Source organism: Carcharhinus amblyrhynchos, chromosome 31, assembly GCF_965287045.1.
Source record: "Carcharhinus amblyrhynchos chromosome 31, sCarAmb.v2.hapA, whole genome shotgun sequence".
In the NCBI taxonomy this organism is placed as follows: domain Eukaryota; kingdom Metazoa; phylum Chordata; class Chondrichthyes; order Carcharhiniformes; family Carcharhinidae; genus Carcharhinus; species Carcharhinus amblyrhynchos.
In genome coordinates this window covers 16,635,750-16,663,125 of record NC_137354.1, presented here as the reverse complement: position 1 = coordinate 16,663,125, position 27,376 = coordinate 16,635,750, and the positions used below count along the sequence as shown (strand labels likewise).

At 42.8% G+C, this 27,376-nt stretch overlaps 1 protein-coding gene across 2 annotated transcripts in view; it reads right to left on the bottom strand.

The window, feature by feature from the left end:
• ercc6 (excision repair cross-complementation group 6) overlaps nt 1-27,376 on the bottom strand; it is a 56,053-nt gene that overhangs the window by 12,532 nt on the left and 16,145 nt on the right. For both annotated transcript variants that reach the window (XM_080215718.1, XM_080215719.1), the window contains exons 5-15: nt 21,913-22,047; nt 20,504-20,662; nt 19,605-19,740; nt 16,900-17,070; nt 12,458-12,634; nt 10,986-11,102; nt 6,397-6,492; nt 5,749-5,967; nt 3,804-3,914; nt 3,539-3,658; nt 2,674-2,768 (exon numbers count right to left, since the gene is read on the bottom strand). In XM_080215718.1, coding sequence (XP_080071844.1) covers nt 2,674-2,768; nt 3,539-3,658; nt 3,804-3,914; nt 5,749-5,967; nt 6,397-6,492; nt 10,986-11,102; nt 12,458-12,634; nt 16,900-17,070; nt 19,605-19,740; nt 20,504-20,662; nt 21,913-22,047 — 1,536 coding nt within the window. The remainder of the gene's footprint in view (nt 1-2,673; nt 2,769-3,538; nt 3,659-3,803; nt 3,915-5,748; nt 5,968-6,396; nt 6,493-10,985; nt 11,103-12,457; nt 12,635-16,899; nt 17,071-19,604; nt 19,741-20,503; nt 20,663-21,912; nt 22,048-27,376) is intronic.

The following is a 27,376-nucleotide window of genomic DNA, read 5'->3' as shown; positions in this document are numbered from 1 at the left end:
TCATGTACCAACGCTAATATATTAATCTCTGACAAAAGTGGTTAAATGTGTAGAATATTACTAAACAATTACATGCAGGAAGTCTCAATTTTCCCATGGTGCTCACAAAAAGCAGTCATCCACCATCAATTTAATATCGCCTCCTCGACAAACATGATGCTTTAAATCGTGTGTGTTCAGGGGAGGGGACAGGAAGGATATGGGTGGCAGTTTGAGAGTCAACCACATTGCTGTGGATCTGGAGTCACATGTAGGCCAAACCAGGTAATGACAGCAGACTTCCTTCCCTGAAGGACACTTGGTGGCGGGGCACAGCGGCGCCCAGGTCATGTCTGTCAGTGTATAGGGTGAGAAGCAGCAGGAGGCAATGGTATTATCACTGGACCAGTAATGCAGAGCAAGATCTGGGGACCAGGGCTCAAATCTCACCACTGCAGGTAGTGAAATTTGAATTTAATTAAAATATGGGATTGAAAGCCCACTATTAAACTGATAAGAACAGATATACACTTGATCTTAGCCAAAAAGCCCATTATCAACTATCGTAAAACCCATTTGGTTCACTAGTTTGGTTTATTTAGCTTAGTTATTAGTGTCACAAGTATGCTTGCATTAACATTGCAATGAAGTTACTGTGAAAACCTCTAGTCGCCACACTTCAGTGCTTGTTTGGGTACACTGAGGGGAATTTAGCATTGCCAACGCACCTAACCAGCACATCTTTTGGACTGTTGCAGCAAACTGGCGCACTCTGAGGAAACCCACGCAGACACGGGGAGAATGCGGAGACTCCGCACAGACGGGAATCAAACCTGGGTCCCTGGCGCTGTGAGGCAGCAGTGCTAACCAGTGTGCCACTATGCTACTCCACCTAGTGTCCTTCAGGGAAGGAAATCTGCCATCCTTACCTGGTCTGGCCTGGCCTACATGTGACTCCAGAGCCACAGCAATGTGACTGACTCTCATTTGGTTCGGGACAGAAAATAAAACCTGGCCCAACCAGTTGGGCTTACATCCGCAAAATAAATACAGAAAAAAAGTTCTACTGAGAAGTGTCATGTAAATAGGACAAACTTGTTAATAGTGGACTATGTGAAAACAAATCACTACAATAGCACCATCAGTATATACGATGCAACGTTACTCCATGGTTCATTTCTCATTGATTTAAACAAGAACAAAGCTTTTCTGCTTAATTTTGGTTTACATTACAGGAAAAGAATCAAACTGCAGTGTGCAAACAATGCTGGGTGGCTGCCGGAAAACAGAAATACTGGACTTGTACAGCTGGTACCTCAAAGAGTAAGACAGGATTAATGTTTCACATGGGATCCTCAATCAAAACCTCAGTGAAAGGGGAATAGCAGTGGGGGGTAAAGACACTGGCCCCTCATCTTTCAGATGTGGGTTTAAATCAAAAAGAAAATTTTTGCTTCCTGTTGTTTTTAATGGTGATAAATTGAAAGTGTTAAACCAAACTTAATTTAGTTGCTTGTGGACCTAAATTAAAACCACTCCAATAGTTCGCACTGCTGCCAAGGACTCAGGTTCGATTTCTGGCTTGGATCACTGTCTGCGTGGAGTCTGCATGTTCTCCCCGTGTCTGCGTGGGTTTCCTCCAGGTGTTCCGGTTTCCTCCCACAGTCCAAAAGATATGCAGATTAGGTGGACCGGCCACGCTAAATTGTCTCCTAGTGTCAGGGTAACTAGCTAGGGTAAATGCATGGAGTTTTGGGATAGGGCCTGGGTGGAACTGTGGTCGGTGCAGGCTCAATGCGCTGAATGGCCTCCTCCTGCACTGTTGGGGTTCTATGATTCTAGTTCAGTATTAATTGTTGTCACTCAGCAATAGCATGGCTGATATTAGAAATGAGAAACTAAGACTAAGACTGTCATAACAGGGGCTATTCTTCTGAGGTTGAACTCATGTAACCTATAGAATCATCGAATCCCTACAGTGCAAGGGGAGGCCATTCAGCCCACTGAATTTGTGCTGGCAACAATCCCACCCAGGCACTCTCCCAGTAACCCTGCAACCCCCTGACACGAAGGGGTAATTTAGCACGGCCAATCTTTGGATGATGGGTGGAAACCGGATCATCGGGAGGAAATCCACGCAGACAATGTGCAAACAGACAGTGACCTAAGGCTGGAATCGAACTTCAGCCCTTGGCGCTGCAAGGCAGCAGTGCTAACGACTGCGCACCCAGAGATTATGATTCTGTGAACCCAACAGAGGGTTTCAAAAGGTGAAAAGTTCCAATCCTCAGCCTACAACATCTCACGCGTATTCAGATTGTTTGTAGGGATCCCAACTGAGATATTAATCTGCTCTTCTCTTTTAGAACAGAATTATCTGCTCAACACTCTCAGCATTTTCTCATTTCGCTTGAATTCATATTTCTGTTTGTGTTCCGCTTTTATATTTTTCTACATGGATGAATGCAGAAAAACACAATTGCACTTATAGCTGGAGAGTACTCGGGAGGGGGAATTTGAGAGTCAATGTCTTAGTGGTCATCCAGTGTGAAATTAAAATGTTACTGCTTGCTAAACCATTAAAAGTAAAACAAAATAGATCCTGGGCTAATGTACAATGTTGGCAAAAAAACGCTCCAAAAATTTACAAAGTTTAACACGACAGAACAAAGGCATTCGCAGTTCTGGGCAGACCTGTGGTAGATTTTCTCTTCAATCGATCCGGCCGTCAGTAACCTGTATACGGTAACTTGTTTCTTTTGGCCTATCCTCCAGGCACGTTCTCTGGCCTAAAAGGAGGAGCATTTGGTGATTATTATCCGCCCGGTTTCGCTGCCACTGAGCGCAGCACTTCAGAAATCAAATGTCAGAAGTGCAAGCGCAATTCGTTTCTTGAAGCAGCTACAGTTCCAAGTTATACATTTTTTTTATTGCCAAAATGATGAGCCTTTATTGCAGGGAAACTCTCTACAAGTAGGGCAAAGGTTTAGTCACATTATAGTTTAGTAAAAATTTGTTACAGCCCCACCTGCACAAAGCAGTCATATTGCTAGAATCCCAGCAGTTTTTAATTAAGTTTTCTACACACTTTACACTCACTGTAATTGCTGACAGCTGAACAACCATACTGCATGCACCCAACCACATGTGAATCAGCCAAATTTGTAGGCAACACTTTATTTCAGAATACCCTTAACGCCAGTGCAAAGTGTGCTGTTTAATGTCAGCGTTGGGTCAGACATTTCAAAGCGGCTCAGATTATTTCAATATGTACCGCGATTTCCCAGGCACGAAATCTATCACATTCTCCGTCCCAACCAGAACAATTTAAACCGGCGCTGCCACCAGAGTACATGAGGTAATAAAAGGCACAGATTGCAGATTTCAGCTGCTCTCAACGCAACACGCTAAGCTCGCACTTACGAATGGACATAATTGCTTAGTAACTGCCCCAAAAGCGCATGCAGGTATGTGGCGTTGTGTTTGAGTACAGAGGAGAGATGAAAGCGCTGCAACAATTCAACGCCGCCTGCATTGACACAAAGTGAAAAGGGCCCACCTGCGTGTCAGTGCTCGGGTTCCAGTCAGGGTCGTAGATAATAACTCGGTTCGCTCCTGTCAAGTTAACTCCCAAGCCGCCAACTCGAGTCGTGAGGAGGAAGACAAATATCGAGGAATTCTATAACACAAGAACAGAGCTTTTGTTCTTAAGAAATGCTTCCTCATCAAAAGAGGCAAATTTAAGCTCGACATGTATTAACAAAATAAATGCATTGATGCAGCAGAGGGGTAAGCATGAGGATTTATTTCTTTGAAGTGTTTACCTCATTGTATCTGGAAATAAGTGTCTGTCTAGAGCCAACTGTAGTTGTTCCATCCATTTTCAAATAAGAATAGCCTAGATTTCGTACAAACACCTCCAAGATGTCCAACATCTGGGAAATAAAGGAGGTAAGTATGTTTATCTGGTTTGTGCAGGTATATCTTTATGCATCTACCCATTTCCTCAAAAGCAATTCAAAATTAATTTTACACTTATTTTTAAACATAGTTTCTGCTCTAAGTTTGCCATCATTGCAAGAGGATTTGAGTGCAGGAATAGGAATATATATTGAATAGGCATTGGCAAGGCCACACTTGGAGTATTGTGTGCAGTTTTGGTGTCCTTCTCTGAGGAAGGATGTCCTTGCTATAGAAGGAGTGAAGCGAAGGTTTACCAGGCTGATTCCTGGGATGGCAAGTCTGCCATAAGAGGAGAGACTGAATTGGTAAGGATTATATTCATTGAAGTTTAGAAGAGTGAAAGGGGGTCTCATAGAAACTTATAAAATTCTAACAGGGTTAGATAGGGTAGATTCAGAAAGAATGCTCCCAATGGTGAGAAATTCCAGAACTAGGAATCAGAGTTTGAGGATAAGGGGTAAACCTTTTAGAATTGAGGTGAGGAAAAATTTCTTCACCCAGAGGGTGGCGAATGTGTGGAATGCACTATCACAGAAAGTAGTTGAGTCCAAAACATTGTCTGATTTCAAGAAAAAATTACATTTAGGTAACGAGATCAAGAGATATGAACAGGAAGGGGAGAATCAGGATATTGAATTCAAACATAGAAATCCTACAGCAAGGAGGCGGCCATTTGGTCCATCGATTCTGTACTGACAACAATCCCACTCAGGCCCTTTCCCTGCTTAAATTACCCTGCTAATCCCTCTAACCTATCACATTCTGGGACACTAAGGGTTAATTTAGCATGCCCAAATAACCTAACCCGCACATCTTTGTACTAGAAGAAACCAGAGCACCTGGAGGAAATCCACACAGACACGGGGAGAACGTCCAAAATCTCGCATAGACAATCACCCAAGTCAGGAATCGAACATGGGTCCTTGAAGCTGTGAGGCAGCAGTGCCACCCTGATCATTCTAATCAGCCATGATTAAAAATAAATGCTGCAGCATGTTCAAAGGGCCAAATGGCCTACTCCTGCTTCTAGTTTCTATGCTTCGATCTACATCATAGAGCAGAATACAAATCCGTTATTTGTAAAACAGATACAGATCCAACAATACTCTGTAATGGCACAGAAATGTAAATACGCAACAAGATTGTTTTTAATTTTAAACCTGCCTTTGTTCTAAACCCAAATGAAATGACAAAAATCTGAACATTGATCAGTTAAATCACAGCTGAAAACGTGCCAAAGCTCATTTTAAACAACATTTTCTGGCACTCTGTCAACTCTTACACTGCTACATGTGCAAGGTCTCCAGTTAATGTTTAAAATACCTCAAATCCTGACATATCAAATGTGACTGCATTATTTCAAAGGATGCACAAAAGATGCAGTTTGTCCAACTCAGAACCAAAAGGTGGGGGAAAGGATTAACTCCAATTATTACTGGGAAACAAATACAGAGAGGGGTTAGATTTTGAAATAGGAATCAAAACAATCAGTGTGATAAACGTGTGCAATCTTGCTTTTGCTTGGCAGCAAAGAGTGTTGATAAGTGAGTTTGTTCTGCATTGTATAATTGTAATGATGTGGAAATGCCGGCATTGGATTGGGGTGGGCACAGTAAGAAGTTTCACAACACCAGGTTAAAGTCCAACAGGTTTATCTGGAATCACAAGCTTTCGGAGCGCTGCTTCTTCAATCAGGTGACTCACGTGAAGCTCGTGATTCCAAATAAACCTGTTGGACTTTAATCTGGTGTTGTGAGACTTCTTGTTATAATAATTGTAAACACATCTTAGTGTCTCGGTGCTAACCTGTCGGGATTGAGAGAAAAGCAGCACGCGATGCCCTTGTTTGTGCCACAGCTTCAGCAAGGCATCAACGACTATCATCTTCCCAGAACGCTTCCAATAGCCAAAGTGCTCCTCCTCGGTCAACTGCTCGTCAGGTACCCCCTTCAGGATCTTAGGGCCACCAGAAAACAGGTCGGGGTGGTTGCAGATCTTTCTGAGAGCGATCAGGCCAGAGAACACCTACATTTAGGTGGGTGGTTCGGGGGGGGATGTGAAGGGGAAAAAGAAGAGACTAGTCAATGTCTTGATTGTTTGTTTCAAAACGCTATCCAAACAGTAATGCATCTACGTAAGGACATAAGATCTTGTGCGCAAGAGGCCTCTGTACACAACCCTGGATTGTGCGAGTAGGTGTGTTTGGACTACACATGTGTCGAGTACTGATAATAAGCACCTTGTACGTCACCACACTGAATGGAGTTCCTTAATTATTTATCAAACACTTGAAGCTCCATTTGTTATCCTCTGTAAGCACTCATGGATTCGTGTTGAAGTTAAAGAGCCTGTCGTTGCCTCCGCAGTAGACAAAGGGGGAAGCTCACTATTCTTAACCCCTGCCCGCCCCAGCAAGCTTCCTTACTGAATATATATAAAGCAGCAGCGCCTGACCTGCATTTCTCTGTTGAGAATCTGATAGACTTCCTTGGAATCTATAAAGTTTTGGTAGACCTCACGTTGTTCCTCAGTTAAGCGACAGAACAGGACCTGCAATAAAAGTTTCAGAGTCAGTTCCCTTTACAGAGCTCGTTACAGGAGCCCTGTTACTTGGAGATTTATTGCACAAAAGATTCCTTAACTAAAAGTTTACTTTAACTTACCCATTCAATTGTAGACAAGAAATAGGTCCTTCGCTTCAAAATGTTACAGAATATTAACATTAGCTGCAAACTGACAGTCAGAAGACGAGCAACACAAATTCAGGATTAAGTGTCAATGCTGGGAGCTTCTGGATGTGGGTATGCCGGCGTTGGACTGGCGTAAACACAGTAAAAAGTCTGACAACACCTGACGAAGGGACTAACCCCGAAAGCTTGTGAGTCTATTACCAAATAAATCGGTTGGACTAAAACCTGGTGTTGTCAGACTTTTTACTGAGCTTCTGGATGCTCAGTGACAAATAATCTGTATGATTCGTGCCTTTCAAATCAACCAAAAATACAAACTTCATAAAATCATAGAATCCTATAGTGCAGAAGGAAGCCGCCCATCGAGCATGCACCGACCACAATCCCACCCAGGCCCGATCCCCACGCAATTACCCTAGCTAGTCCCCCAACACTAAGGGGCAATTTAGCCTAACCTGCACATCTTTGGACTGTGGGAGGAAACTGGAGCACCCGGAGAAAGCCCACAACGACACGAGGAGAACGTGCAAACTCCACACAGACAGTGACCCAAGTCGGGAATCGAACCTGGGTCACTGGCACTGTGAGGCTGTAAGGCAGCACTGCTGACCACTGTGCCGCCCATAAATCGATCAGACAACTTAATGCCAAAGCACTTAAATCACAGTCATCAATTGGAATACCTCTGCCTGCTTAATCAGCATTAATTCAGATCAGTATGTAACAACGCAATGCACGATGGAGATTTTGGCCGAGGTTAGCAGTAGAATCACAGAATCCTTACAATGCAGAGACAGGCCATTTGGCCTATCCTAGTAAGTTCTAACAACAGACAAGGAAAGGGCAAGAATGGGGGGGCGGGGGGACTGGATACAAACTCCTAGGCCATTTTCTTGGCTCAGCTGTGCAGTCCACCACCCTCTGAGATGCAAGGATTAAGATATCACCCAAGAATCAACTGCATGTTCTCATAGAGCATAGCATTCTCATGAAATCTCTACAGTGGAAGATCCATTTGATCCATTGTGTCTGCAGTGGCCACAATCTCACCCAGGCCCTATTGCCCTAACCCTACATATTTACCCTGCCAATCCCCCTGACACTAGGGTCAATTTTATGGCCAATCAACCTAACCACACATCTTTGGAGTGTGGGGGGAAACCAGAGCCCCCTGAGGAAACCCATGTAGATACGGGGAGAATGTGCAGACTCCACACAGACAGTGACCCAAGGCTGCTTAAACCCAGGTCCCTGGTGCTGTGAGTCAGCAGTGCTAACCACTGTGCCAATGACCAATCCTGAAGGGTATGAACCTGTAGGTCCTGAAAAGTCTGTCAATCCACGTTAAAAGAACAAAGAACAATCCTTTTAGTGGGCCTGGTGCACTATCCTAAGACATGCGAGGGCTTGTTTTCTCACTTTATATCATCCACGCACCTGCCAACTGTCTTGTGGGATCACAGAATATTACTTACAAAGCTATACAAGCACAAAACAAATCTGGTGGAGTTTCAACTTTAGCAAACTGCAGATCGCAACACGAAGCAGAACAGATGTCCTCCCATTCACTCATTGAAATATTAATGTTTCAGCTCTCCCAAGCCTTCTCCCAGGGCTAGGTCTTACTTGCGAGCGAAATTGACTGAAAGGTGGAGCCTTCCTTTGTCTCCATAGAAGAGGAGCAAACGCGAGAAAGCGCTGCACTGCTATTGAATGAAAAACATTCTGTACTAAGGTCTGAGAATTCTCAATATAATACATTCTTCCGATGCTCTGAAAGAACATCACCAAACGCAAGGCAAAATTCCTGCTGTAGCTGATAATATACTGGACTCCCTTCCCCGCCCCACTTTATTTTATTCTCGGGAAGTGGGTATCACTGTCAAGGCCAACCTGGACTGCCTGTTCCTTGCTGTTCAGAACGGGTGACTGAGTGACTTGCCGGGCCACTTCAGAGGCGGATTAAGGGGCGATCAAATCGACAGGCCCTGGCCTGAAAGACATTAATGTCCCAGCTGGATTTTTAATCACAACCTAACGCTTTTCAATCAAAGCAGCTTTTTAAAAATTATTTTTAAAACTGAACTTTAGGGGCATCATGGTGACACAGTGGCTTTCGCTGCTGCCTCTCAGTGCCCGGGACCTGGGTTCGATTCCCAGCTTGGGTCATTGTCTGTGTGGAGTCTGCATGCTCTCCCTGCGTCTGCATGGGTTTCCTCTGGGTGCTCCAGTTTCCTGCCACAGCCCAAAAGACGTACTGGTTAGAGGGACCAGTCATGCTAAATTCTCTTTCAGTGTATCCCAACAGGCGCCAGAGTGTGGGGGCTGACGGGTTTTCACAGTAACTTAATTGCAGTGTTAATGTAAGTCTACTTGTGACACTAATAAACTTTAAAAACATTCTCCCCATTTCTGCGTGTGTTTCCTCCCGATGTTTCTGGTTTCCTCCCATAATCCGAAAGATGTGCTGGTTAAGTGCATTGGCCGTGCTAAATTCTTCCTCAGTGTACCCGAACAGGCGCCAGAGTGTGGTGACTCAGGGATTTTCACAGTAACTTCATTGTGTTAACATAAACCTACTTGTGACACTAATAAATAACCTTTAAAACTTAAAGTTATACTCTGCAATTCCAGGGTGGGATTTGAACACGTGCTTCCTGGACTACTAATCTTGGCCGCTGAATTACTGGCTGAACAGGAACACACAACGCACTTCAGGAAGTATTTATATCTTTTTATGAAGTGATGACAAATGTTATATCCACAATATAATGCAACAGCATTACTGAATGAAATGTTTTGCATTATTGATGAACACTGCACTTTGTGATTAGTTCAGTCTTTAGTTTTTGCTTTTACGCTAATCACTAGTTGCTCTTTGTCACAAGCAACTTTGCTAGGAAACAATACTATCAACTTTTAAAAAAAAAATCACATCCAAAAAAGTTAAGACTACACTAATCGTACCATTTATTACTTGCGTGTGTGGTGTGTTTGGTACCAAATGACACGATAGGCTACTAATTAACGAATAAGCAGCAATTACAAAAAAAGGGCCATTAAAGTTACTGGGATAAAATTAAAAACAACGCGCTCTCTCTTTAATCCAACTATAACTTATACCGGTAATTAAAAATTCACAGAGCACAATTTTAAAAGCACAATCAGCATCTGTGCTCGCAGATGTGGAGTGCTCTTATTTTTGCAGGAGGACTAAGTCTTTTGTTATTTTGCATTCATTTCCCCAGCTGTGCTTTACGATGGCGTTTAAATATTTAATGTAGCTACTGTCACACCAAGCTCAGGGACGGGAGGGCCCAACGAAGCTCTGGAGGTCATTCCTCCCAAATATTTTGCACACCAGCCATCAGCTGGGACTCTTGTTCCAATGTGAACAACTTCTCTTATAAATTGGAGTAGCTAATACTTTAAAGTTAAGACGATGCAGCAATTGATACTATAGCCGCCCCTCCCACCCCTCCCAAATGTGATGCAAAAATAATCAACTTATTAATTCTGAAATCTCAATAACTCAGTGGGTAATTGCATACATAAATTGTGGCAGAGAGTCTTAACAAATCAGGAAGATCCCAGGTGCATTCCCTGTATGGTGCTGTCAAATCAACTGAACCAATGCAATAACTGGCACAATAATTGGTTGGCACCCCCTGCTGAGAGTAGGAAATTTCCATTTCCAGGCAATGGGGTAGGTAGGGCATTGCAATGGGGTGGGAAAGGAGCATGCCCTCATCATTGACTGTATGACAACACTTGGGTAACTGCAGTAGTTTGAAGTTTACTTTATTAGTGTCACAAGTAGGTTTACATTAACAACATAATTTACTGTGAAAATCCCCTAGTCGCCACACTCTTCAGGTAGAAGTTCATAGAGTCCCTACAGCACAGAAGGAGGTACTCTATGCAGCAGGGTACAGTATACAGAGCTGGACGAGACGGCACACAGAGGTTGGATTAGAATCACAGAATCCCTACAGTGCAGAAGGAGGCCATTCAGCCCATCAAGTCTGCACCAACCAGAATCCTACCCATGCCCTATCCCCGTAACCCCGCTAATCCACTAACCTACGCATCCCAGGACAGTATCGGGCAATTTAGCATAGCCAATGCACCTAACCCACACATCTTTGGATGGTGGGAGGAAAACAGGAGCACCCGGAGGAAACCCACGCAGACACAGGGAGAACATGCAGACTCCACACAGACAGTGACCCAAGCTGGGAATTGAACACAGGTCCCTGGTACTGTGAGGCTGTAGTGATAACCACTATGTCACCCCAGCAGAAAATCTCTCTTCCGACCATTAGAAACCCACCCTCTCCGCGTTTTGCTCACCTGTTCGTTCTTGTCCGGTAGCGCCAAATTCATTTTTACATCTGCCTTTATTCGTCGCAGCAAATATGGATTTATGGTGTCCCGCAAAACACAAGCGCACTTATAGGCAGTTTGCACCTGAGGACATTTCAGAACAACTTTTTAGAAAGGATACACACCTAGGTTGCAATAATAATCAACCAGCAGGGACGCATTTACAAAGGGTAGTTAGAGCAAAAATGCTTCGAGAAATGCTAACTCACCACTTAACAGTCATTATGTATGTCATACAAGTAACTTCATTTAAAAAACACATCACAAAGACATTTTATTGGGCCCAGTAACAGTAACAAATTTAGCATCAATCTGGTCTTTTCCACATTTATTTAGCTAAATTAAATTGAGAAATAGCGCAGGTCAGGTAATTAATACTGCAATATTACTATTAACTATAATAATCTTCTTGCAGTATGGATTCTTCTAGCGGCAAATGTGGCTTTTATGTTTAATTCTTAATGATACCAGTGCTCTGTTATACTAATGTTTGGTTCTACGTGTAATGGTTTAGACTCAACAATATAGTTCAGAGCTCTCAGGAGGACACGAAATGGAAGTTTTATTAGCTGTGCAAGTCTTACCCTCAGGGAAATGGCCCTTTCATCACGGTACGTTATCTTTGTGTCTAATCCTATATCAGCCCAAATGCCATTTATCACTAATCTGAGTGGTCTAAGGATCAAAAGGAAAGCTGCAGGAGGCTTGCACAATGCTACACAATACCAAATGATTAGCGCCTACTGGCCTCTACATAAGCAGGCTTAAGGAAGAGAAAAGATCATCATCACAAGCAGAAGGGTTTTTTTTTAGTTTGAAGAACATATGGTAAAGTAAGGGATCAGTTGCACAAAAAAGGGCAGGAATTAAAATACATGACCGAAACACCTACTCAATTAACGCAGGAGTGTTAGCATGAACGAGACTTCCGTTACTCAAACATAATCTAATGTAGTAACGTAATACCAAAAAAAACACACATCAATGTAGGTAAATTAATTAAAATATTGCCGCGGTGAAAAGAAAAAGCTACACATTCTGAACAGCATCTTCTGTAATGGAAAGAAAACATGTATAGTCAGCATTTCAGATACTCTTTCGCAGTCATCAACCACCATATTGCTGTGGGGCAGTAATCCAATTCCCATTCTTGCCACCTCTCCCCTTGTTTCCAATTTGATAGTGGCATTTTTAACTTATTTCTACCCTAATCCCTTTCTTTTCCAAGAACCCGCTTCCTCCTTTTTTACCCAATTCTATGATCTTCCTCTTCCCATTAAAATTGTGAAGATTTAAAATGTGAATACTGGAAATCTAAAGAAGGAAAAGGTTGAGCAACATCGCTGGCCAGCATCTGAAATTCCCCAAACCTGTGAAGCCGTCCTGCTGCTTTTTATTCATTATTTTATAACGGTGGCACCATTTGCTCTTTTGCATACCTGAACAGGTGAGGCGTTTTGATAGCCTCCCATTGTGATGGGGACAGAAAATTGTTCCATAAAGACTTGTAACGTTCCTAGTTTTCCTGGAAAAACAAAGTCAAATAAGGACCAGAGCTCCTTCAGGTTATTCTGCATCGGTGAGCCAGAGAGGATGATGCGATGTGGAGTGCGGAACTGCAAAGGGAATCAACAATAAAATTTGTGAAATGGCAGTGCCTTGTCCAAATTCCCCCAAGCCCTTCAAAACATTCAAAGTTTGGTAGTAGAGAACTTGAAATTTGCTGAAAAAAGCCACTTTTGGTGAAAACTTTTTGTCTTGCACTCAATGTCAGGGGAAACATCATACTGTATGAGAAGCGTGAGCTGATTGATTAGTGACTGCGCTCTGGTAGCAGCGTTACCATGGAGAATGCACCAGTTAATGGTGACTGACGGTTAACTGCCCAGCACTGTTTGAAAATTTAAATGAGGCAGCTTGACTCTGATTGGTCAAGGCTTCCTCACTGGTTCTTTGGGGAAGGAACCAGCAAACTGTGATTGCTTAATCTGTTTGACTGAAAGAGGTGCAGCATGTGCACGTTCTTTTTGTCTCCAGGTATTAATATATGTAGCTTCCAGCATGCACAAATGCACCACACTGCGACCCTGACTGACAATCTTAAGTCGGTTGTCAGTGTAATTTGTGGCACGCTGAGATACTTTCTATCTTCAATGGAATTATATCTAATCCCCCTGCCCTTGCATGTTTCCAATACGTGGATAATATGTTTGCCATATTTAAATCCATAGCATGTGATAATATCCTAGTATGTCTTAATGAGCTCCATCCTGAGCTCACATTCACATTTGAAATGGGGCATTCAAACGGACTGCCTTTCCCCGATGTATTAGGAGGCTTTTTGGGGGTCGGGGGGGGGGGGGAGGTTGTTGTTGTGTGTTTGTGCTCTACCATGTTTTACATCAACTTCACTGCTCAATTTACTCGTTGGGATTCTTATAGTTTCACACACTTGGGCTTGTCAGCAACTTTGTAAACAGGGCCTGAGCCATTTGTTCACCATGCAAGTTTGTGAGTAGGGTTAGTGGAGAAGGGAAGGAATTCTTCCGAGTTAAACTAAATAGATAGCCTGTATGTGTGTTTTCCTTTGTTTGGTTGGGGGGGGTATTTTTTGGCGAGTTATTTTGGGATTATGCAAACTCATCCCAGTCTGCGTGGCAAACCTGGTAAAGAATAAAAATGTTGTATAATGCGTAATTCCGAAATAATCCACAAAAAAACCTTAACCAAACAAAGAAAAATACACACGCAGGCTATTTATTTAGTTTAACTCAAAAGAGTTGCCTCCCTTCTCCACTAACCTTACCCTCCTTGAATGCTGCAGGCACAGTGATTTTGTATGAGGGTTTCAAATGGGGCAGTTTTTATATTGAAATCCAAGCAATAAATTTTTGTTCAGGCCTCAACTAGTCAACATCTCTACCCAATTGGGCAAGAACTGATCTATGGATTGAGTTTTGGAATTCTCTATCCTGGGGCTCAGTGGCAGCATACATTCAAGACTGAAATTGTTAGATTCTTGGGAATTAAGGAATATGGGGAATCGGTGGGGAAGTGAAGTCCATGTGGAAATTCAGCCATGATCTCACTGAAAGGTTGGTTGAGGAGCTGTACGGGTTATTCCTGCTCCGATTCATGTTCTTAAACATACACTCAAAATTAGTCCCTAAAGACGTGTGCCAAGCCCAACTGCGGCACAGCGGCTGATCTTTTCCATCTCAAAAGAAATCTATTGCTGTTCATTTGCTTTGCTGCTTAAAACCCTCCATCAGATAATAAAATTGATAACACTGTGGTATAAAAAATATAACTGTACATTTTAATTTTTGCTACTCTTAATGCTGGTAATGCACACTACTTGCCTAAGTGCAAGATCATTGTAAAACTCACATCAAATAAATCTCTTTAAATATTTATCTACATTAAAAGCTCTTGTGATTCAATAAAGCTGTGCCAAAATTAAGTTCACAAAGATACTTTTAAGAAAGACATATCTCAGATTGTTCAAATAATTCAATTAGGGCAGAATGGTGGCACAATGCTTAGCACTGCTGCCTCACAGCATCAGGGACCCGGGTTCAATTTCCGGCTTGGGTCACTGTCTGTGCAAAGCCTGCACATTCTCCCCATGCTCGTCAGTTTCCTTCAGGTGGCTCTGGTTTCCTCCCACAGTGCAAAAATGTGCTGGTTAGGTGGATTGGCCACACTAAAATTCTCCCTCAGTGTACCCAAATAGGCGCTGGAGTGTGGTGACTAGGGGATTTTCATAGTAACTTCATTAGTGTGAATATAAGTCCACTTGTGACTATTAAATAACTAAACTTTATCATCAAGTGTTACATGATAATCTGCTACTTGAACCATTCAATGCGTCAGTACAAATGTAAATTCAATTACTAAGAAGTAAACATTGGATGTTACTCCATATTTGTACAAAATCTTTAGACATGACTAAAGTAGGTTAGCTCAGTTGACTGGACAGCTGGTTAGTGGTGTGGAGCAGCGCAAACAGCGTGGGTTAATTATTCATGAAGGCTGGCATTCTTAACCTTGCTTGAGGTGCGGTTATCCTCAGGTTAAAATCACCACCAGTCAGCCCTCCATTGGCCCCCTCAAACAGAGAAGGAGGGGGAGCAACTCGTGGTCAATGGGGGCTATGGCAATTTTACCTTTGACCGTGTACATCATGTGATTCTAGAAAGTGGGACAAGTGCATCTGGAATTTTGAAGAATGCAGTGGATCCCAAAGTGATCATTTCATTGTCTACAAAACACACAAAATTAATTGCAAAACTCATCTGTGCAAAATAGGTGATTGAACCTTTTAAAGGTGCAAATAGGGGAATTTCACATAAGTTCATTGCAGTGTTAGTCAGCCTTACTAATGACTAATAAATAAACATTAATACCCAGCAAAGGAGTGTTACATGCAAAGATTTGCATTGGTGATAACTGCATGCTACACATGTTAAGTGCGGCCAGCAAAAATGACTTGATTAAATGTTGAGGATTAATTATGAATGAAATACATCTATAGTGCAGGTAAGAAATTTTTGTAATATTTCAGTAATTCTATCAATGTACACTCAAGCCACTTCTGAATTGTACCCCAGTCTCGCAATGCATTGAATTTAAAAATCTGTGTCCTGAGGTTGACATGGTGGCACATTGGTTAGCACCACCTGCCTCACAGCGCCAGGGACCCCAGTTCGGTTCCCGGCTTGGGTCACTGAGTTTGCACGTTCTCCCTGTATTGGCATGGGTTTCCTCCAGGTGCTCCAGTTTCCTCCCACAGTCCAAAGGTGTGCCGGTTAGGTGGATTGGCCATGCTAAATTGCCCCTTAGTGTCAGGGGGACTTGTGAGGCTAAATGCATGGCATTATGAGAATAGGGCCTAGGTGGGACAGTGGTCGGTGTAGACTTGATGGACCGAATGGCCTCCTTCTGCACTGTGGGGATTCTATCATTCTAACCCAACCTCGGAGCACAATCTCTTCCAACTTTATCCACTGTACCCTGCTGCATAGGGTACCAAAAAACCCAACACTCAGTGCCACAAATGCCTTCTTTGTATATCCCATTCACCCAAAGTCACTTCCCCAATGTATTCTCTGGTGCTTTCGCCCTAAACTCTACTCTGCCTTGAAAAACGTCCTTAAAAGTTTTTGACAAAGCTTTCAGACACGCCCTAATAATGTTCTCACTGCTGATCAGTAACCAGTCCTCCTATTTGTTTCTTTACTTTCCGTGCCTTGTAGAACATGCATTCTGCATTAAGACCATTCTACAGACCTAGGTTGCTGCGGGATGTATATTGCCTGAAGCTTGTTATCTTATTCCTTCTCAAACAAATCAAGTCAGGCAGCAATCTAGCCCCACCTTTATTTCATCCTTATTCACCAGTTGGCCAGTAGGATTGCACACTTGAACAGCCTGCCCAATTGTTTCTCCATGTGGAATGACATTCAGGAGTCCTCTTGGCATCTCTGTTAAAGAAGCGGTCAAAGTCTACCTGGTGCTTTTATTCCAACCAAAAGACCCAATTCAAATTGAACTCAATTTATGGCCCCTCATGAGGGACAAACCAGATCCAAGGTGACAAGATGAGACATTGCACCCCATCTTGGCCTCAATCAAACAAGATCCAATGTATTAGCAACCCAACCCCCACCAACACCAAGTGCAATGGGCTAGCCTTATCTCCTGCTGAACCCCGGTTTCATCCCTGCCAGGTGCAACCGACATGGTATGGTGGACTCTAAAGTGGCAAAGTGAGGAATTTACTTATAAGCACATGATCACTTAGGAATGATGGCAAATTCGGTCTCGACTGCGCCACCCACAACCCAAGAACAAATTAAAAAGATACGTTCCGGAGTACCTGTTTGCATGCAACAGTGACCGCAGCATTCGGGTTTCGGATCTTATGCCCTTCGTCTAAGATTATGTAATGCCAGCTGTAGTGCGCAATGGACTCTTGCATAATTCGCACGTAGGAATAGGAGGTGATCAGAATGCCATTACAAGCTGCAATTTCTCGAATGAGCCTTTCCTGCAGAATCAAAATATACTGTGTTATAATTGCAGCAAGAGATGCATGCACACAATTCTCGCTGTTTTGTATACACAGACTGATCACAAAAATCATTATAAAGTGTACCAAGACCTCCATCGGCAGATGTAATACTCAAATCATCTCTCGCGATTTCAAATTAAGTGCTTGTAAAATATGTAACCTCTCCCAGTTTTTGCAATTAATAAGGGACGCCTGCAATTAGCCTAACTCGATGAACACAGTTCTGCTATCATTAAAAGACATTTTGCGAAAGTGCTGCTGTTCTTATTGATGCTCTGGAGACCAATCCCTCCTAGAGGGCAAATAGTGGACTGTTAGAAAACAACAGCCATAAATCACACTGTCAGGTACCAACAAAACAGGACTTAAAGGCAGGCATATGAAGGCCATTCACAGCAAACAGAGCATAGGAGGTTCACAGTCATGAATTGCTGAACCTGTAATTAATTTAAAATTCCTTCAAGCAAAATTTTAAATAAACAATGTCTTGTGCTGACAAGGGGAAAAAAAACACGAGGAAGCTTCGTGTCAAAGTGAAAAGGAAACTGGTCTTTGTCAAGCCTCTTAATAAATGTACGCAACAAATAAAGCAATTCTTTTGTTTCTTTTTTCCATGCTGGTGAACCTAAAGCCTGAGACAGTTTTTTGATCGCAGCTGAAATTTTAAAAGAAGCTTTATGTTAAGGATTATTTAAAAACATATTTGTAGCGTACTATTCCTTGCATTACCTCATTGTGATTATTTAACATTAAAATCAATGACATTGGCAGATGATAGCTGATCCATGTGTGGACACATACACGGATGCAACTAGCTCAGAAAACTAGTGAACATTTCACTGCAGATGCAACTGTTTTTCGAGAATCATTACTTACAGAACTTAAATGACTTCAGCCAAGCTCACGCGACTATAAGCTGGTTGAATTCTATGTGTGCACTCAATTACATCGAGCGGCATGGTGGCACAGTGGTTAGCGCTGCTGCCTCGTAGCGCCAGGGACCCGGGTTCAATTCTGGTCTCAGGTCATTGTCTGAGTGAAGTCTGCACGTTCTCCCCATTTCCTCTAGGTGCTCTGGTATCCTCCCACAATCCAAAGATGTGTGGGTTAGGTTGATTAGCCATGCTAAACTGACCCTAGTATCAGGGGATTAGGAGGATAAATATGTGCAGTTATGGGAATAGGGCCTGGGTGGGATTGTAGTTGGTGCAGGCTTGATGGGCTGAATGGCCTCCTTCCACACTGTAAGAGTTCTATGATTCTATATTGCTGGCTTCTATAATTAAGCTAATAGTTATGGAGATACACAGACAGAAACAGGTCCTTTTGTCCACTAGGTGTCAAGAGGTTTAGATGTCCTAAACTGAACTAGTCCCATTTGCCTGCATTTGGCCCACGTCCCTCTAAACCTTTCCCACCCATGTGCCTGTCCAATTGCCTTTTAAGTGTTGTAATTTTACCCATCTCTATGCGTGAAGAAGGTGCCCCTTTTAAACCTTTCCCCTCTTACCTTAAACCTATGTCCTCTAGTTTTGTACTCCACTACTGTGGGGAAAAGGTCTTGACTTACGTATGCCCCTCATGATTTTATAAACCTCTGTAAGTTCACCCCTTCATCCTCCTATAGTCCAGGGAAAAGAAGTCCCAGCCTATCCAGCCTCTCCCTCTAATTCAAACAACGTTGACACCAACAATAAAATAGAAATAATTCCAAAGAAATGAAACGTCCGAGCAATATTCCTGCAGCCAAGGTTTTGTTGATTTCTCTGCCTGGTCAAATACGACTTAAATATAAAGTAATGCATCGCTGGGAAGGAACGCCAGGCAGTAATCTGATCAATGTGATTCAGAAAATATATCAACCAATATGAATATAGTAGCATTAAAAAGGAATTGGAAGATAGTGACCAGGCCAATTCCATGTCTTGGGGGACAATGGTATGACGAAAGCCTCAAACGACCACACAATTTTCTGCAGGTGCAGATTTTCAAAGATAGACGTTGTGGAAGAAACATTATCTTGAATAATGAGTGTAGGGCTACGGCCGGTATTTTATGACCTCGTTTGGGCGGAGGCTCGTAAAATCCTGCCCGAAACCAACAGCGAATTCTGTTCTGCGAGCCGCGCCCGTCCAAGTCTGGGCTGGGCGTGGCGGGAAAATGCCGGCCTACATGTCCGCAAGTGCAAAATTCACAGACTTTCGACAAGAAACCTGAAACGTTAAATCTGCTGCTCTCTTCATCAAGGTAGCCTGACCTGCTGAACATTTCCGGCATCTTCTGGCCTCTGCAGTATTTTGAAGATACGTTAATAACATCAGCATGTCTGGGGCCGGGATAAGATTATGCGTGGCATCAATATTGATCAATCTCTTTCACTTTGCACTAAACGGTTACTGTTAACATTCTTATCGTAATTGGGCAATGATTTTCCTTAGTTCGTGAACCTCTGAGCATTTTGCTGTCTGGAAATCAGCATCATTGTGATCCCAGCCTTTGAGACTACCAACCTTCCTGCTAGTGAAGGAACCTGTCTCATGCAGAACTGCCACTCTGAACGGGGGCCACCACACGTGGAATTCTTTCACCCACTGGTGCATCACTGTTGCCGGGCAAACAATAACCACAGGTCCCAAGCCCTCGTATCTTGGGGAGAAAAGAAACAACTTTAATAAGTCCACATTTCAGAAATTCAACACGACAGTTTTTCAAGCACCAGTTGACAAGGGCTTTTGTTTCCCTGATGGTCGCATGCAACTGTAAATGTCACTAAGCTCTCCCTGATGCAGGCAAAGGTTACAATTCAGCAAAACACCCTGGAAGTTCTCTGGGGCACCGCTATGCAAGACCAACAGCCTGCAGAAGGAAAAACGACAAGGTGCAAGTCTGCGGGGGCAGTAAAGTACATCTGCATAATGCAGTCTTTTTAAAGCACTGACTGACAGCATCCAAAGATATTCATTACTGCGTAAAGGCCGCGAACATTGTGTGCTGCCAAAGGAGATTTTAATGCAAGATTTAATAAACTAAGCTAACAATTTATACGGGCAATTTAAAATTCTGTTTACACAAAGTATCGATATCGAGGCATAAGTGAGTTTGCAAACAAACCCCTGCTGTGAAGGGTAACCTTACGCAACTTATCGACCAATGGTATCACATGATTGTGTTCTGTAAAGTGAAGTTTAAATGTTTTGCCTTTCATTAAATGTGTTACATGTTTAATTTCTCTTGCCCTTCAGCTCCTGGATCTCGTAAAAATTCCCTTTGATGGGCCTACTAAAAGAATTAAAGGAATATTGTAATTGAAATGTCATTAAAAATTCACGAGTCCCTCCTACAACAGCAATACAACTGATGAAATATTAATTGAGCTACACAGACTGACAGTCTGCAGAGGGGCACTTGCCTGTAATTTGAACCGCGTGTCCTTATCTTGCTGTAGCTTAGGCCTGCCAGGAAGGCAATTATCTGGATGGTCTTGCCCAGTCCCATTTCGTCCCCCAAAATGCCCCCGGCCTGTTGACAGTGCAATTCCCACAGCCACCTCACACCTGTCTGCTGATACCTAGGAGCGGGCAAAGCCCAGATTTGTTTGTTAACAAAACACAGCGGAAAGCATTCATAAATTAATCAAGAATTAGCAACGCGACAATGGTTAAAAAACCGGAAACAACAAACATGCTTCAACCAACTTGGCAGTATTTAAATCATTCGGTAATGTTGGTGCTGCCCGACAAAGCGTTTTTTTAAAAATAAGAATGCTTGAAAGTGCAATTAATTTGACAAAACACATTATAGAGCACTTTCTGTTATGTATGCTATCGATTTGTTTTATTTTTCTGTCAATATCTCAAAGTAAGCAATGAATCCCATAATGTTCTATGAATACTTATTTCTACAAACTACACATTGCTTAATAGATTTTAAAAGCCAGCACTGAATTTTTCAACCAAATTACTAAATGCTGCATAATCCATTTCTATTCCACTTGGAGATGGTTATTAATTGTTTCACTGGTCAATAAAATGGGCTAGGAAAGACTAGAAGGGCACATTGCTCTCTCCCAGAGTGACACAAAGTGATAGCATTGAAAACTGTCCAGACTAAAACTGAAATGATGCATCACTTTATAAGTGGCAAAACCAATATTCAAACTGATTAATTCAAATGGAATTCAGTCTATATTTAAGCATACATTCACCTGTTTTAACAATTTGACTGTTTTGCAGTACCTAATATGTTCCCTAGGAAGTCCCGTGGCACAGTGATTAGTGTCCCCTACCTCTGAGCCAGAACTTCAGGTTCAAGTCCCACTCCAGGACTTGAGGGCCACAGAAGGTATTTTCATTAAACAGCCAAACAGATTGGTCACCAGCCCGTAAATTCTATCATTAGGCAGGCGGTAAGAATGGGAGTTTCCTGGTCAGCCATACCGTGAGGTGGCAATGGCAAACTGCTGCGGTATTTGTCACGCATGATCATGGACCAATCCAATGGAGGTCCATGGCTGCCAACACTCTCTTAGGACATGGTATCTGGAGGAGGGCGAGGAATATATTCCCCTGTTCACCGAGAGCTCAGCCTGATGGCACTAGTTACTCTTATACCTTCTGGTCCTTCTCAGTCAGAGGCAGAGGAAGAACCCATCAGTTGAAGAGCCATTTCTAGTTCTGGAAAGATTCATTTCCAGCTCCCAACAACCTCTGTCCCTCCAGGTCAGTCCCCACCCTCCCCCACCCCTCCACATCGATCCCCACCCTGGTAACTCGATTTATCCTCAGAGGGAGAGAGACACCCTTTGATGTCTTGACATACTTGTATAGCTTTCTCCAAAAGAAGCCGGGCACCTTGAAGCCCTCATCAAACTCTGCATCACTTTCATCAGACGCAGCATCTTCACCATTAGCTCGCCTTTCCTCCTTTTCCAGAAGCCGTTTCCTTTTCCATTTCCTACATAAAGACCAGTTAGGTGATGTTAACACAGAAATAAAGTGGAACTTAATACTATGGTAATGCTACTTTCAGCTCATGGCACGTCATTCGCTACTGACAAGGTCACATTCCGTGCAAAAGCAACAAGACAGCTTAAACATAACTGTGCCACCCTCTCCATCCTCATTAGACTGGGAGAGACCAGCGAACCAGCGCTCTTCCAAAGTTCAATGAGCTGTATTACTTCACTGACCAATATTTATCCTTGAATCAACATCACAGATGATTTGGCCATTATCACATTGTTGTTTGTGGGAGAGTACAGTGCACAAATTGGTGCTACAACAGCAATTTTACTTCAAATGCACTTCACTGTTCCTAACGGACATTGTGAAGTTGTGAAAGGCACAACACATATACAAACTTTTCTTATCTAATCAGAGGCTTCCATCCAGATCAGTGTCAATCTGACCCTTTCACAAATTAAGAAATTTATCTTTTACGTAATAATAAACTACGTCCACCACCAAGAGAGCAAGGCAGTGTCTTGTAAGCTGTGCCCAGCTTACCTTCTAATTCTATCTTTAACTCTCATTCTGTGATTCTAAAACTGTATTCTAACTTTTTTCTCTGACTGTAACAATACATTCCTTCCCTTCCCTATGTACGGTATACTGTCAGTGCAGTGCACAAGAAACAATATTTTCACTGTGTACTAATATACATGACAATAGTAAATCAAATTAAAAAATGGATAATGGTTGAACAGTTCTACACAGTTTCAACTGAGGTTTAAAAGACATTTCCATTGCTAGCTGTAGACTTCATTTCAAAGCTCACAGTGTCCTGGCACTAAAAGGTGGCCGATGCTAAAGTTAACGCCTCATTAATAGGCTGCACGAAAGATCAACAGTACTATTTTAACAAGCCTGTAATAATTATGAATGACCTGGGGCTTCCCTCTGAGTAACGCGCCAGAAAGTGTTCTAAACATCCAACAGGAATTACAGAATCCTTACAGTGCAGAAGGGAGCTATTCAGCCCATCGTGTCTGCACCAACTCTCCAAAAGAGCATCTCATCCAGGTCAACCACCTACCCCTCCATCCCCATAATCCTGGGCATTTCCCATCACTAATCTACCTAACATATACATTTGGGCACAAAGGGGCAGTTTAGCATGGCCGATCCACCTAACCTACACATCTTTGGACACTCGGGCAATTTAGTATGACCAATCCACCTAATGCACACACATCTTTGGAGTGTGGGGAGGAAACTGGAGCACCCGGAGGAACCCTACGCAAACACGGAGAGAACGTGCAAACTCCTCACCGACAGTCACCCGAGGCCAGAATTGAATCCAGTTCCCTAGTGCTGAGAGGCAGCAGTGCTAACCGCTATGTCACCGTGCTGCAGAAATGATGAAAGACAAACCACGACACATGCTTATATATAAGAAAGTTTAGCACATCAGTTTGGACTCCTACAACATTTACAGATAGCGCTCAATAAAAATGTTGTGTACCTTGCCACCCCAAAATCTGCACGATTTCCCTGGAGCAGGTCCTGCTGCTCCTTGCTGTGGGGATGGTGACCAAATGATTTCTCACTTGTTGGAGTTGACAGACCCCTCCCAAAAGCAAGCTTATTTAAACTTCACCTATGTTGTGTGTCGCTGGCTGTGATGGAAGGCAAATAGCATAGTTGCACTGAATGAACCTGTCACCCTCCTTTCCATTAAACATCACTGTGCAAGAGCAACACTGTTAGGATTGTGGAGCAAGTCCATGATTCTATTTGCATTATACGATAACCATAAATTATGCACAATTTAATTGTTTTAGCGAGGTAATACACCATGATCAAAACTTGTGAAAATTCAATAGTACAGAAATCGATTATGATGGATGAGAAATGGCACACGAGAGACTTACATGGCAGTAACATGAGGACACACTGAGTGCAGAGATAAATACTCCAGTATGAGGAAACTGACAGTCTGGCAGAGAGATTGACAGGTAAAAGGCAAAAGGCAAGCACAACTGGAACACAGCTACAATAGAGAAACATATAGCTCGTTGCATCTTCCAACTCCCTGGGGCAGTCAGTGCTAATAAAAACAAAACACCTGAACACAACATTTTTTTTAAACAAGTGCAAGGAATAAGCAAGTGCAGCAGCAACCATACAGATAACTTTTTAAAAATAGGCACCCACCACAAACAGCACGTAGACAGCTTAAGCAGCTGAAATTCAAATTTCTAGAATGCAAAGTCAGAAGTAAGGCAACAGAGTAGTGGACTCGCCAACATTAAGGACATTTAAGTGGCCATTGGATAAACGTATGGATGATATTGGAATAGTGCAAGTCAGACGGGCTTTAGATTGGTTTAACAGGTCAGCGAAACATTGAGGGCCAAAGGGCCTGTTTGTGCTGTAACGTTCTATGTTCTAGAGTCAGAAGATAGTGTGAAAGATGAGGAAAAGCAATCTTAATCCATCTAACTGTGGAATGACTGCCATGTAAATTTACAAACAGATACCAAGAGCTGGCTAGTCAAGATAAGTCACAGGAGAAGGCAGTGGCGTAGTGGTATTGTCACTAGACAAGTCGTCCCAAGACCCAGAGCAAAATCTGGGTTCAACTCCCACCACAGTTGATGGAATTAATCCAGAATTAAAAGGCTAATGATCACCGCTGTCAATTGTCATAAAAGCCCTTCTGGTTCATTAATGTCCGTTAGGGAAGGAAATCTGCCATCCTTACCAGGTCTGGCCTACATGTGGCTCCAGAGCCACAGCAATGTGGTTGACCCTCAAATACCCTCTGGAATGGGACGCGCAATAAATGCTGGCCCAGCCAGTGACACTCACCCCAGAAATTGAATTTAAAAAAAAAAATCAAATTCAAAGGATTCGGAAATTGTTTAGACCTGAATAGATAAAATAGTTAGTTGGATGATCAATATAATTATAGTTCTACTGATTCGCGTCGGTTTTCCTGTCTGGGACCTCACAATTCTGATTACTCTTACCCATGGAAATATATTCCCGCACACTGGTTGTCTTAGTGTAACTGGCCCCCCAGCTACAATCTCTCTCAGCCCTTTCCAATCAAAGGAAGTGCTTCAGGAAAGAACAGATTTGGTACAAAGGCTAAACAATGTTTGGCTGCAGGTCATTTAAACAGCTCTGCACTACAGGGAGTTTGATTCCCCTCGTATCAAGTTATGGTTTGAAATATGAAAACGCGGGATTGTCACCTTTCTGTCTCTGGCTTGTGTCAGGTGGGCATGAGGGAAAAGTAGCTTTTGTTCTCAATATATAAATCAACTAGGTAACATTGATGCTGTGAATTTAATTTACAAACGGAAATAAGTAAAGTTAAATCATGAATTATGGAAACCTGGATTTAAAAAGGAATGGAGTAGAAAACCTGTCAGCAGCTACAGAGGGGGAAGACAGACGAGTGTTCTTGAGAACAAAATGGGTGAGAACTTTATCAAATTATTAAAAGTAACAAGAGCAGCAGGTGGAGATTATAGGCACAGTAACACTCCTAAGTTTAAGTTTATTTTATCAGTGTCACAAATAGGCTTACATTAACACTGCAATGAGTTTATTGTGACAATCCCCTGGTAGCCACACTCCAGCACCTGTTCAGGACACTGAGGGAGAATTCAGCATGGCCAATGCATCTGACTAGACGTCTTTCAAACTGTGGTGGGAAACCGGAGCACCCAGAGGCAACCCACACAGACACGGGGAGAACATGCAGATTCCGCAGATTGACCCAAACCAGGAATCGAACCTGGGTCCCTGGCGCTGCAAGGCAGCAGTGCTAAAGACTGCACCACCGTGCCGCCCTAATAAAGTCATAAAGAGCAAGAAAGAGCATGAAAAACGATGGGTGATGGACCAAGTTCCCTCAGTCAGACTATGATCGGCTGAAGAAAGAAATAAAAGGAACACAACAGTCCAAAAGTGGGCTGGGGGTCCAGTGAAGTGAGAGTGGGAGAAAACAGCAGAACAATGACAGAGGTTTGGAGCAGCTTGGAAAAGGACAGCCTGAGAGAAAGATAAATTTGAAATAAGTCTCTATCGACAGAAAGGGAGCCATCTCTGAAAAAGAGCTTTCAAGAGAGCATGGTAAGGACAGATTCAAAAGTGTGTAACAATGGAGTTTTCTACTGTTCGGAAATAGAAATAAAGTAATTTATATTTATTCGGAATAAGATGTACTTTAAACTTAATTTGTGTTTGAGAACAGCTGCCACATTTCCATGATGTGGTTCTGCAGTTGCATTAAGGGTTAAGTGTAGTTTCATGGTTGCACAGTGGTTAGCACCGCTGCCTCAATACGCCAGGGGCCTGGGTTCAATTCCAAGTCTTTTGTGACTATCTGAGTGGAGTTTGCACGTTCTCCGTGGGCTTCCTCAGGGCGCTCCAGCTTCCTCCCACAGTCCAAAAATGTGTGGATTGGCCATGCTAAATTGCCCCTTATCATCAGGGATATTAGCAGGGTAAATGCATGGGGTTACAGGGATAGTGTCTTGGTGGGATTATTGTCAGTGCAGGCTTGATAGGCCAAAAGGCCTCCTCCTGCATTGTAGGGACTCTAGGATTCTAAACTTTGCCTGAATTTTCCATGTGGTTTTAACAACTTTAAAACAAACACAGGATATGAAAAAACTAGGCTGTTGCTTAGCAACCAGGAGCCCATGCACAAAAGTAAAAGCAGGCGGAGTTCAGTTGATACAAGGTAACCCAGAAGGAAAGAGCACTTCACAGAAATTGCCAAAACCAGCAAGACAATAGGCACTCAGAAAGCAAGCTCCAGAAATTAAGGAAGTCCCAGAAACCTGGCAGCTTCTAGTGACACAAACAACTGGAATCTGGGAAGAGTCAGGTTAAGAGTGAAAAATATGCAAGACTCCAAGTTAAAAGACAAGTCTGCATGGTACAGACCTGGACAATGTCACTTTGCGAGAAGCTAGAGCTACAACTTGATCAGAAGGTTGGTGACTCCTTACTACCTGTGAAGGAGTGGTGTACTGTTGGCAGTTGGGTATCTGAGAGATTGTGTGGAGCAACTAAGCATGGGTAATTGGCCCTGGACTTAAGGAGGACCTCATGCAAGTACAAATTCCAACTCTGCATACCTATTACGAGTAACAGACAATTAGTTGCTCGTCTGAGGTGTGAGATGATTGAAGGTATTGTGAAAAAACATGGGGTTCATCTCGCAAAATTGGAATAGGTTTACTAAGCCTAACGATGTCTTTCAGTTCTTAAGTGTCCCATCTTTGTACCATGAAAAACTTACCCAGCCTCAGGATTGCAGA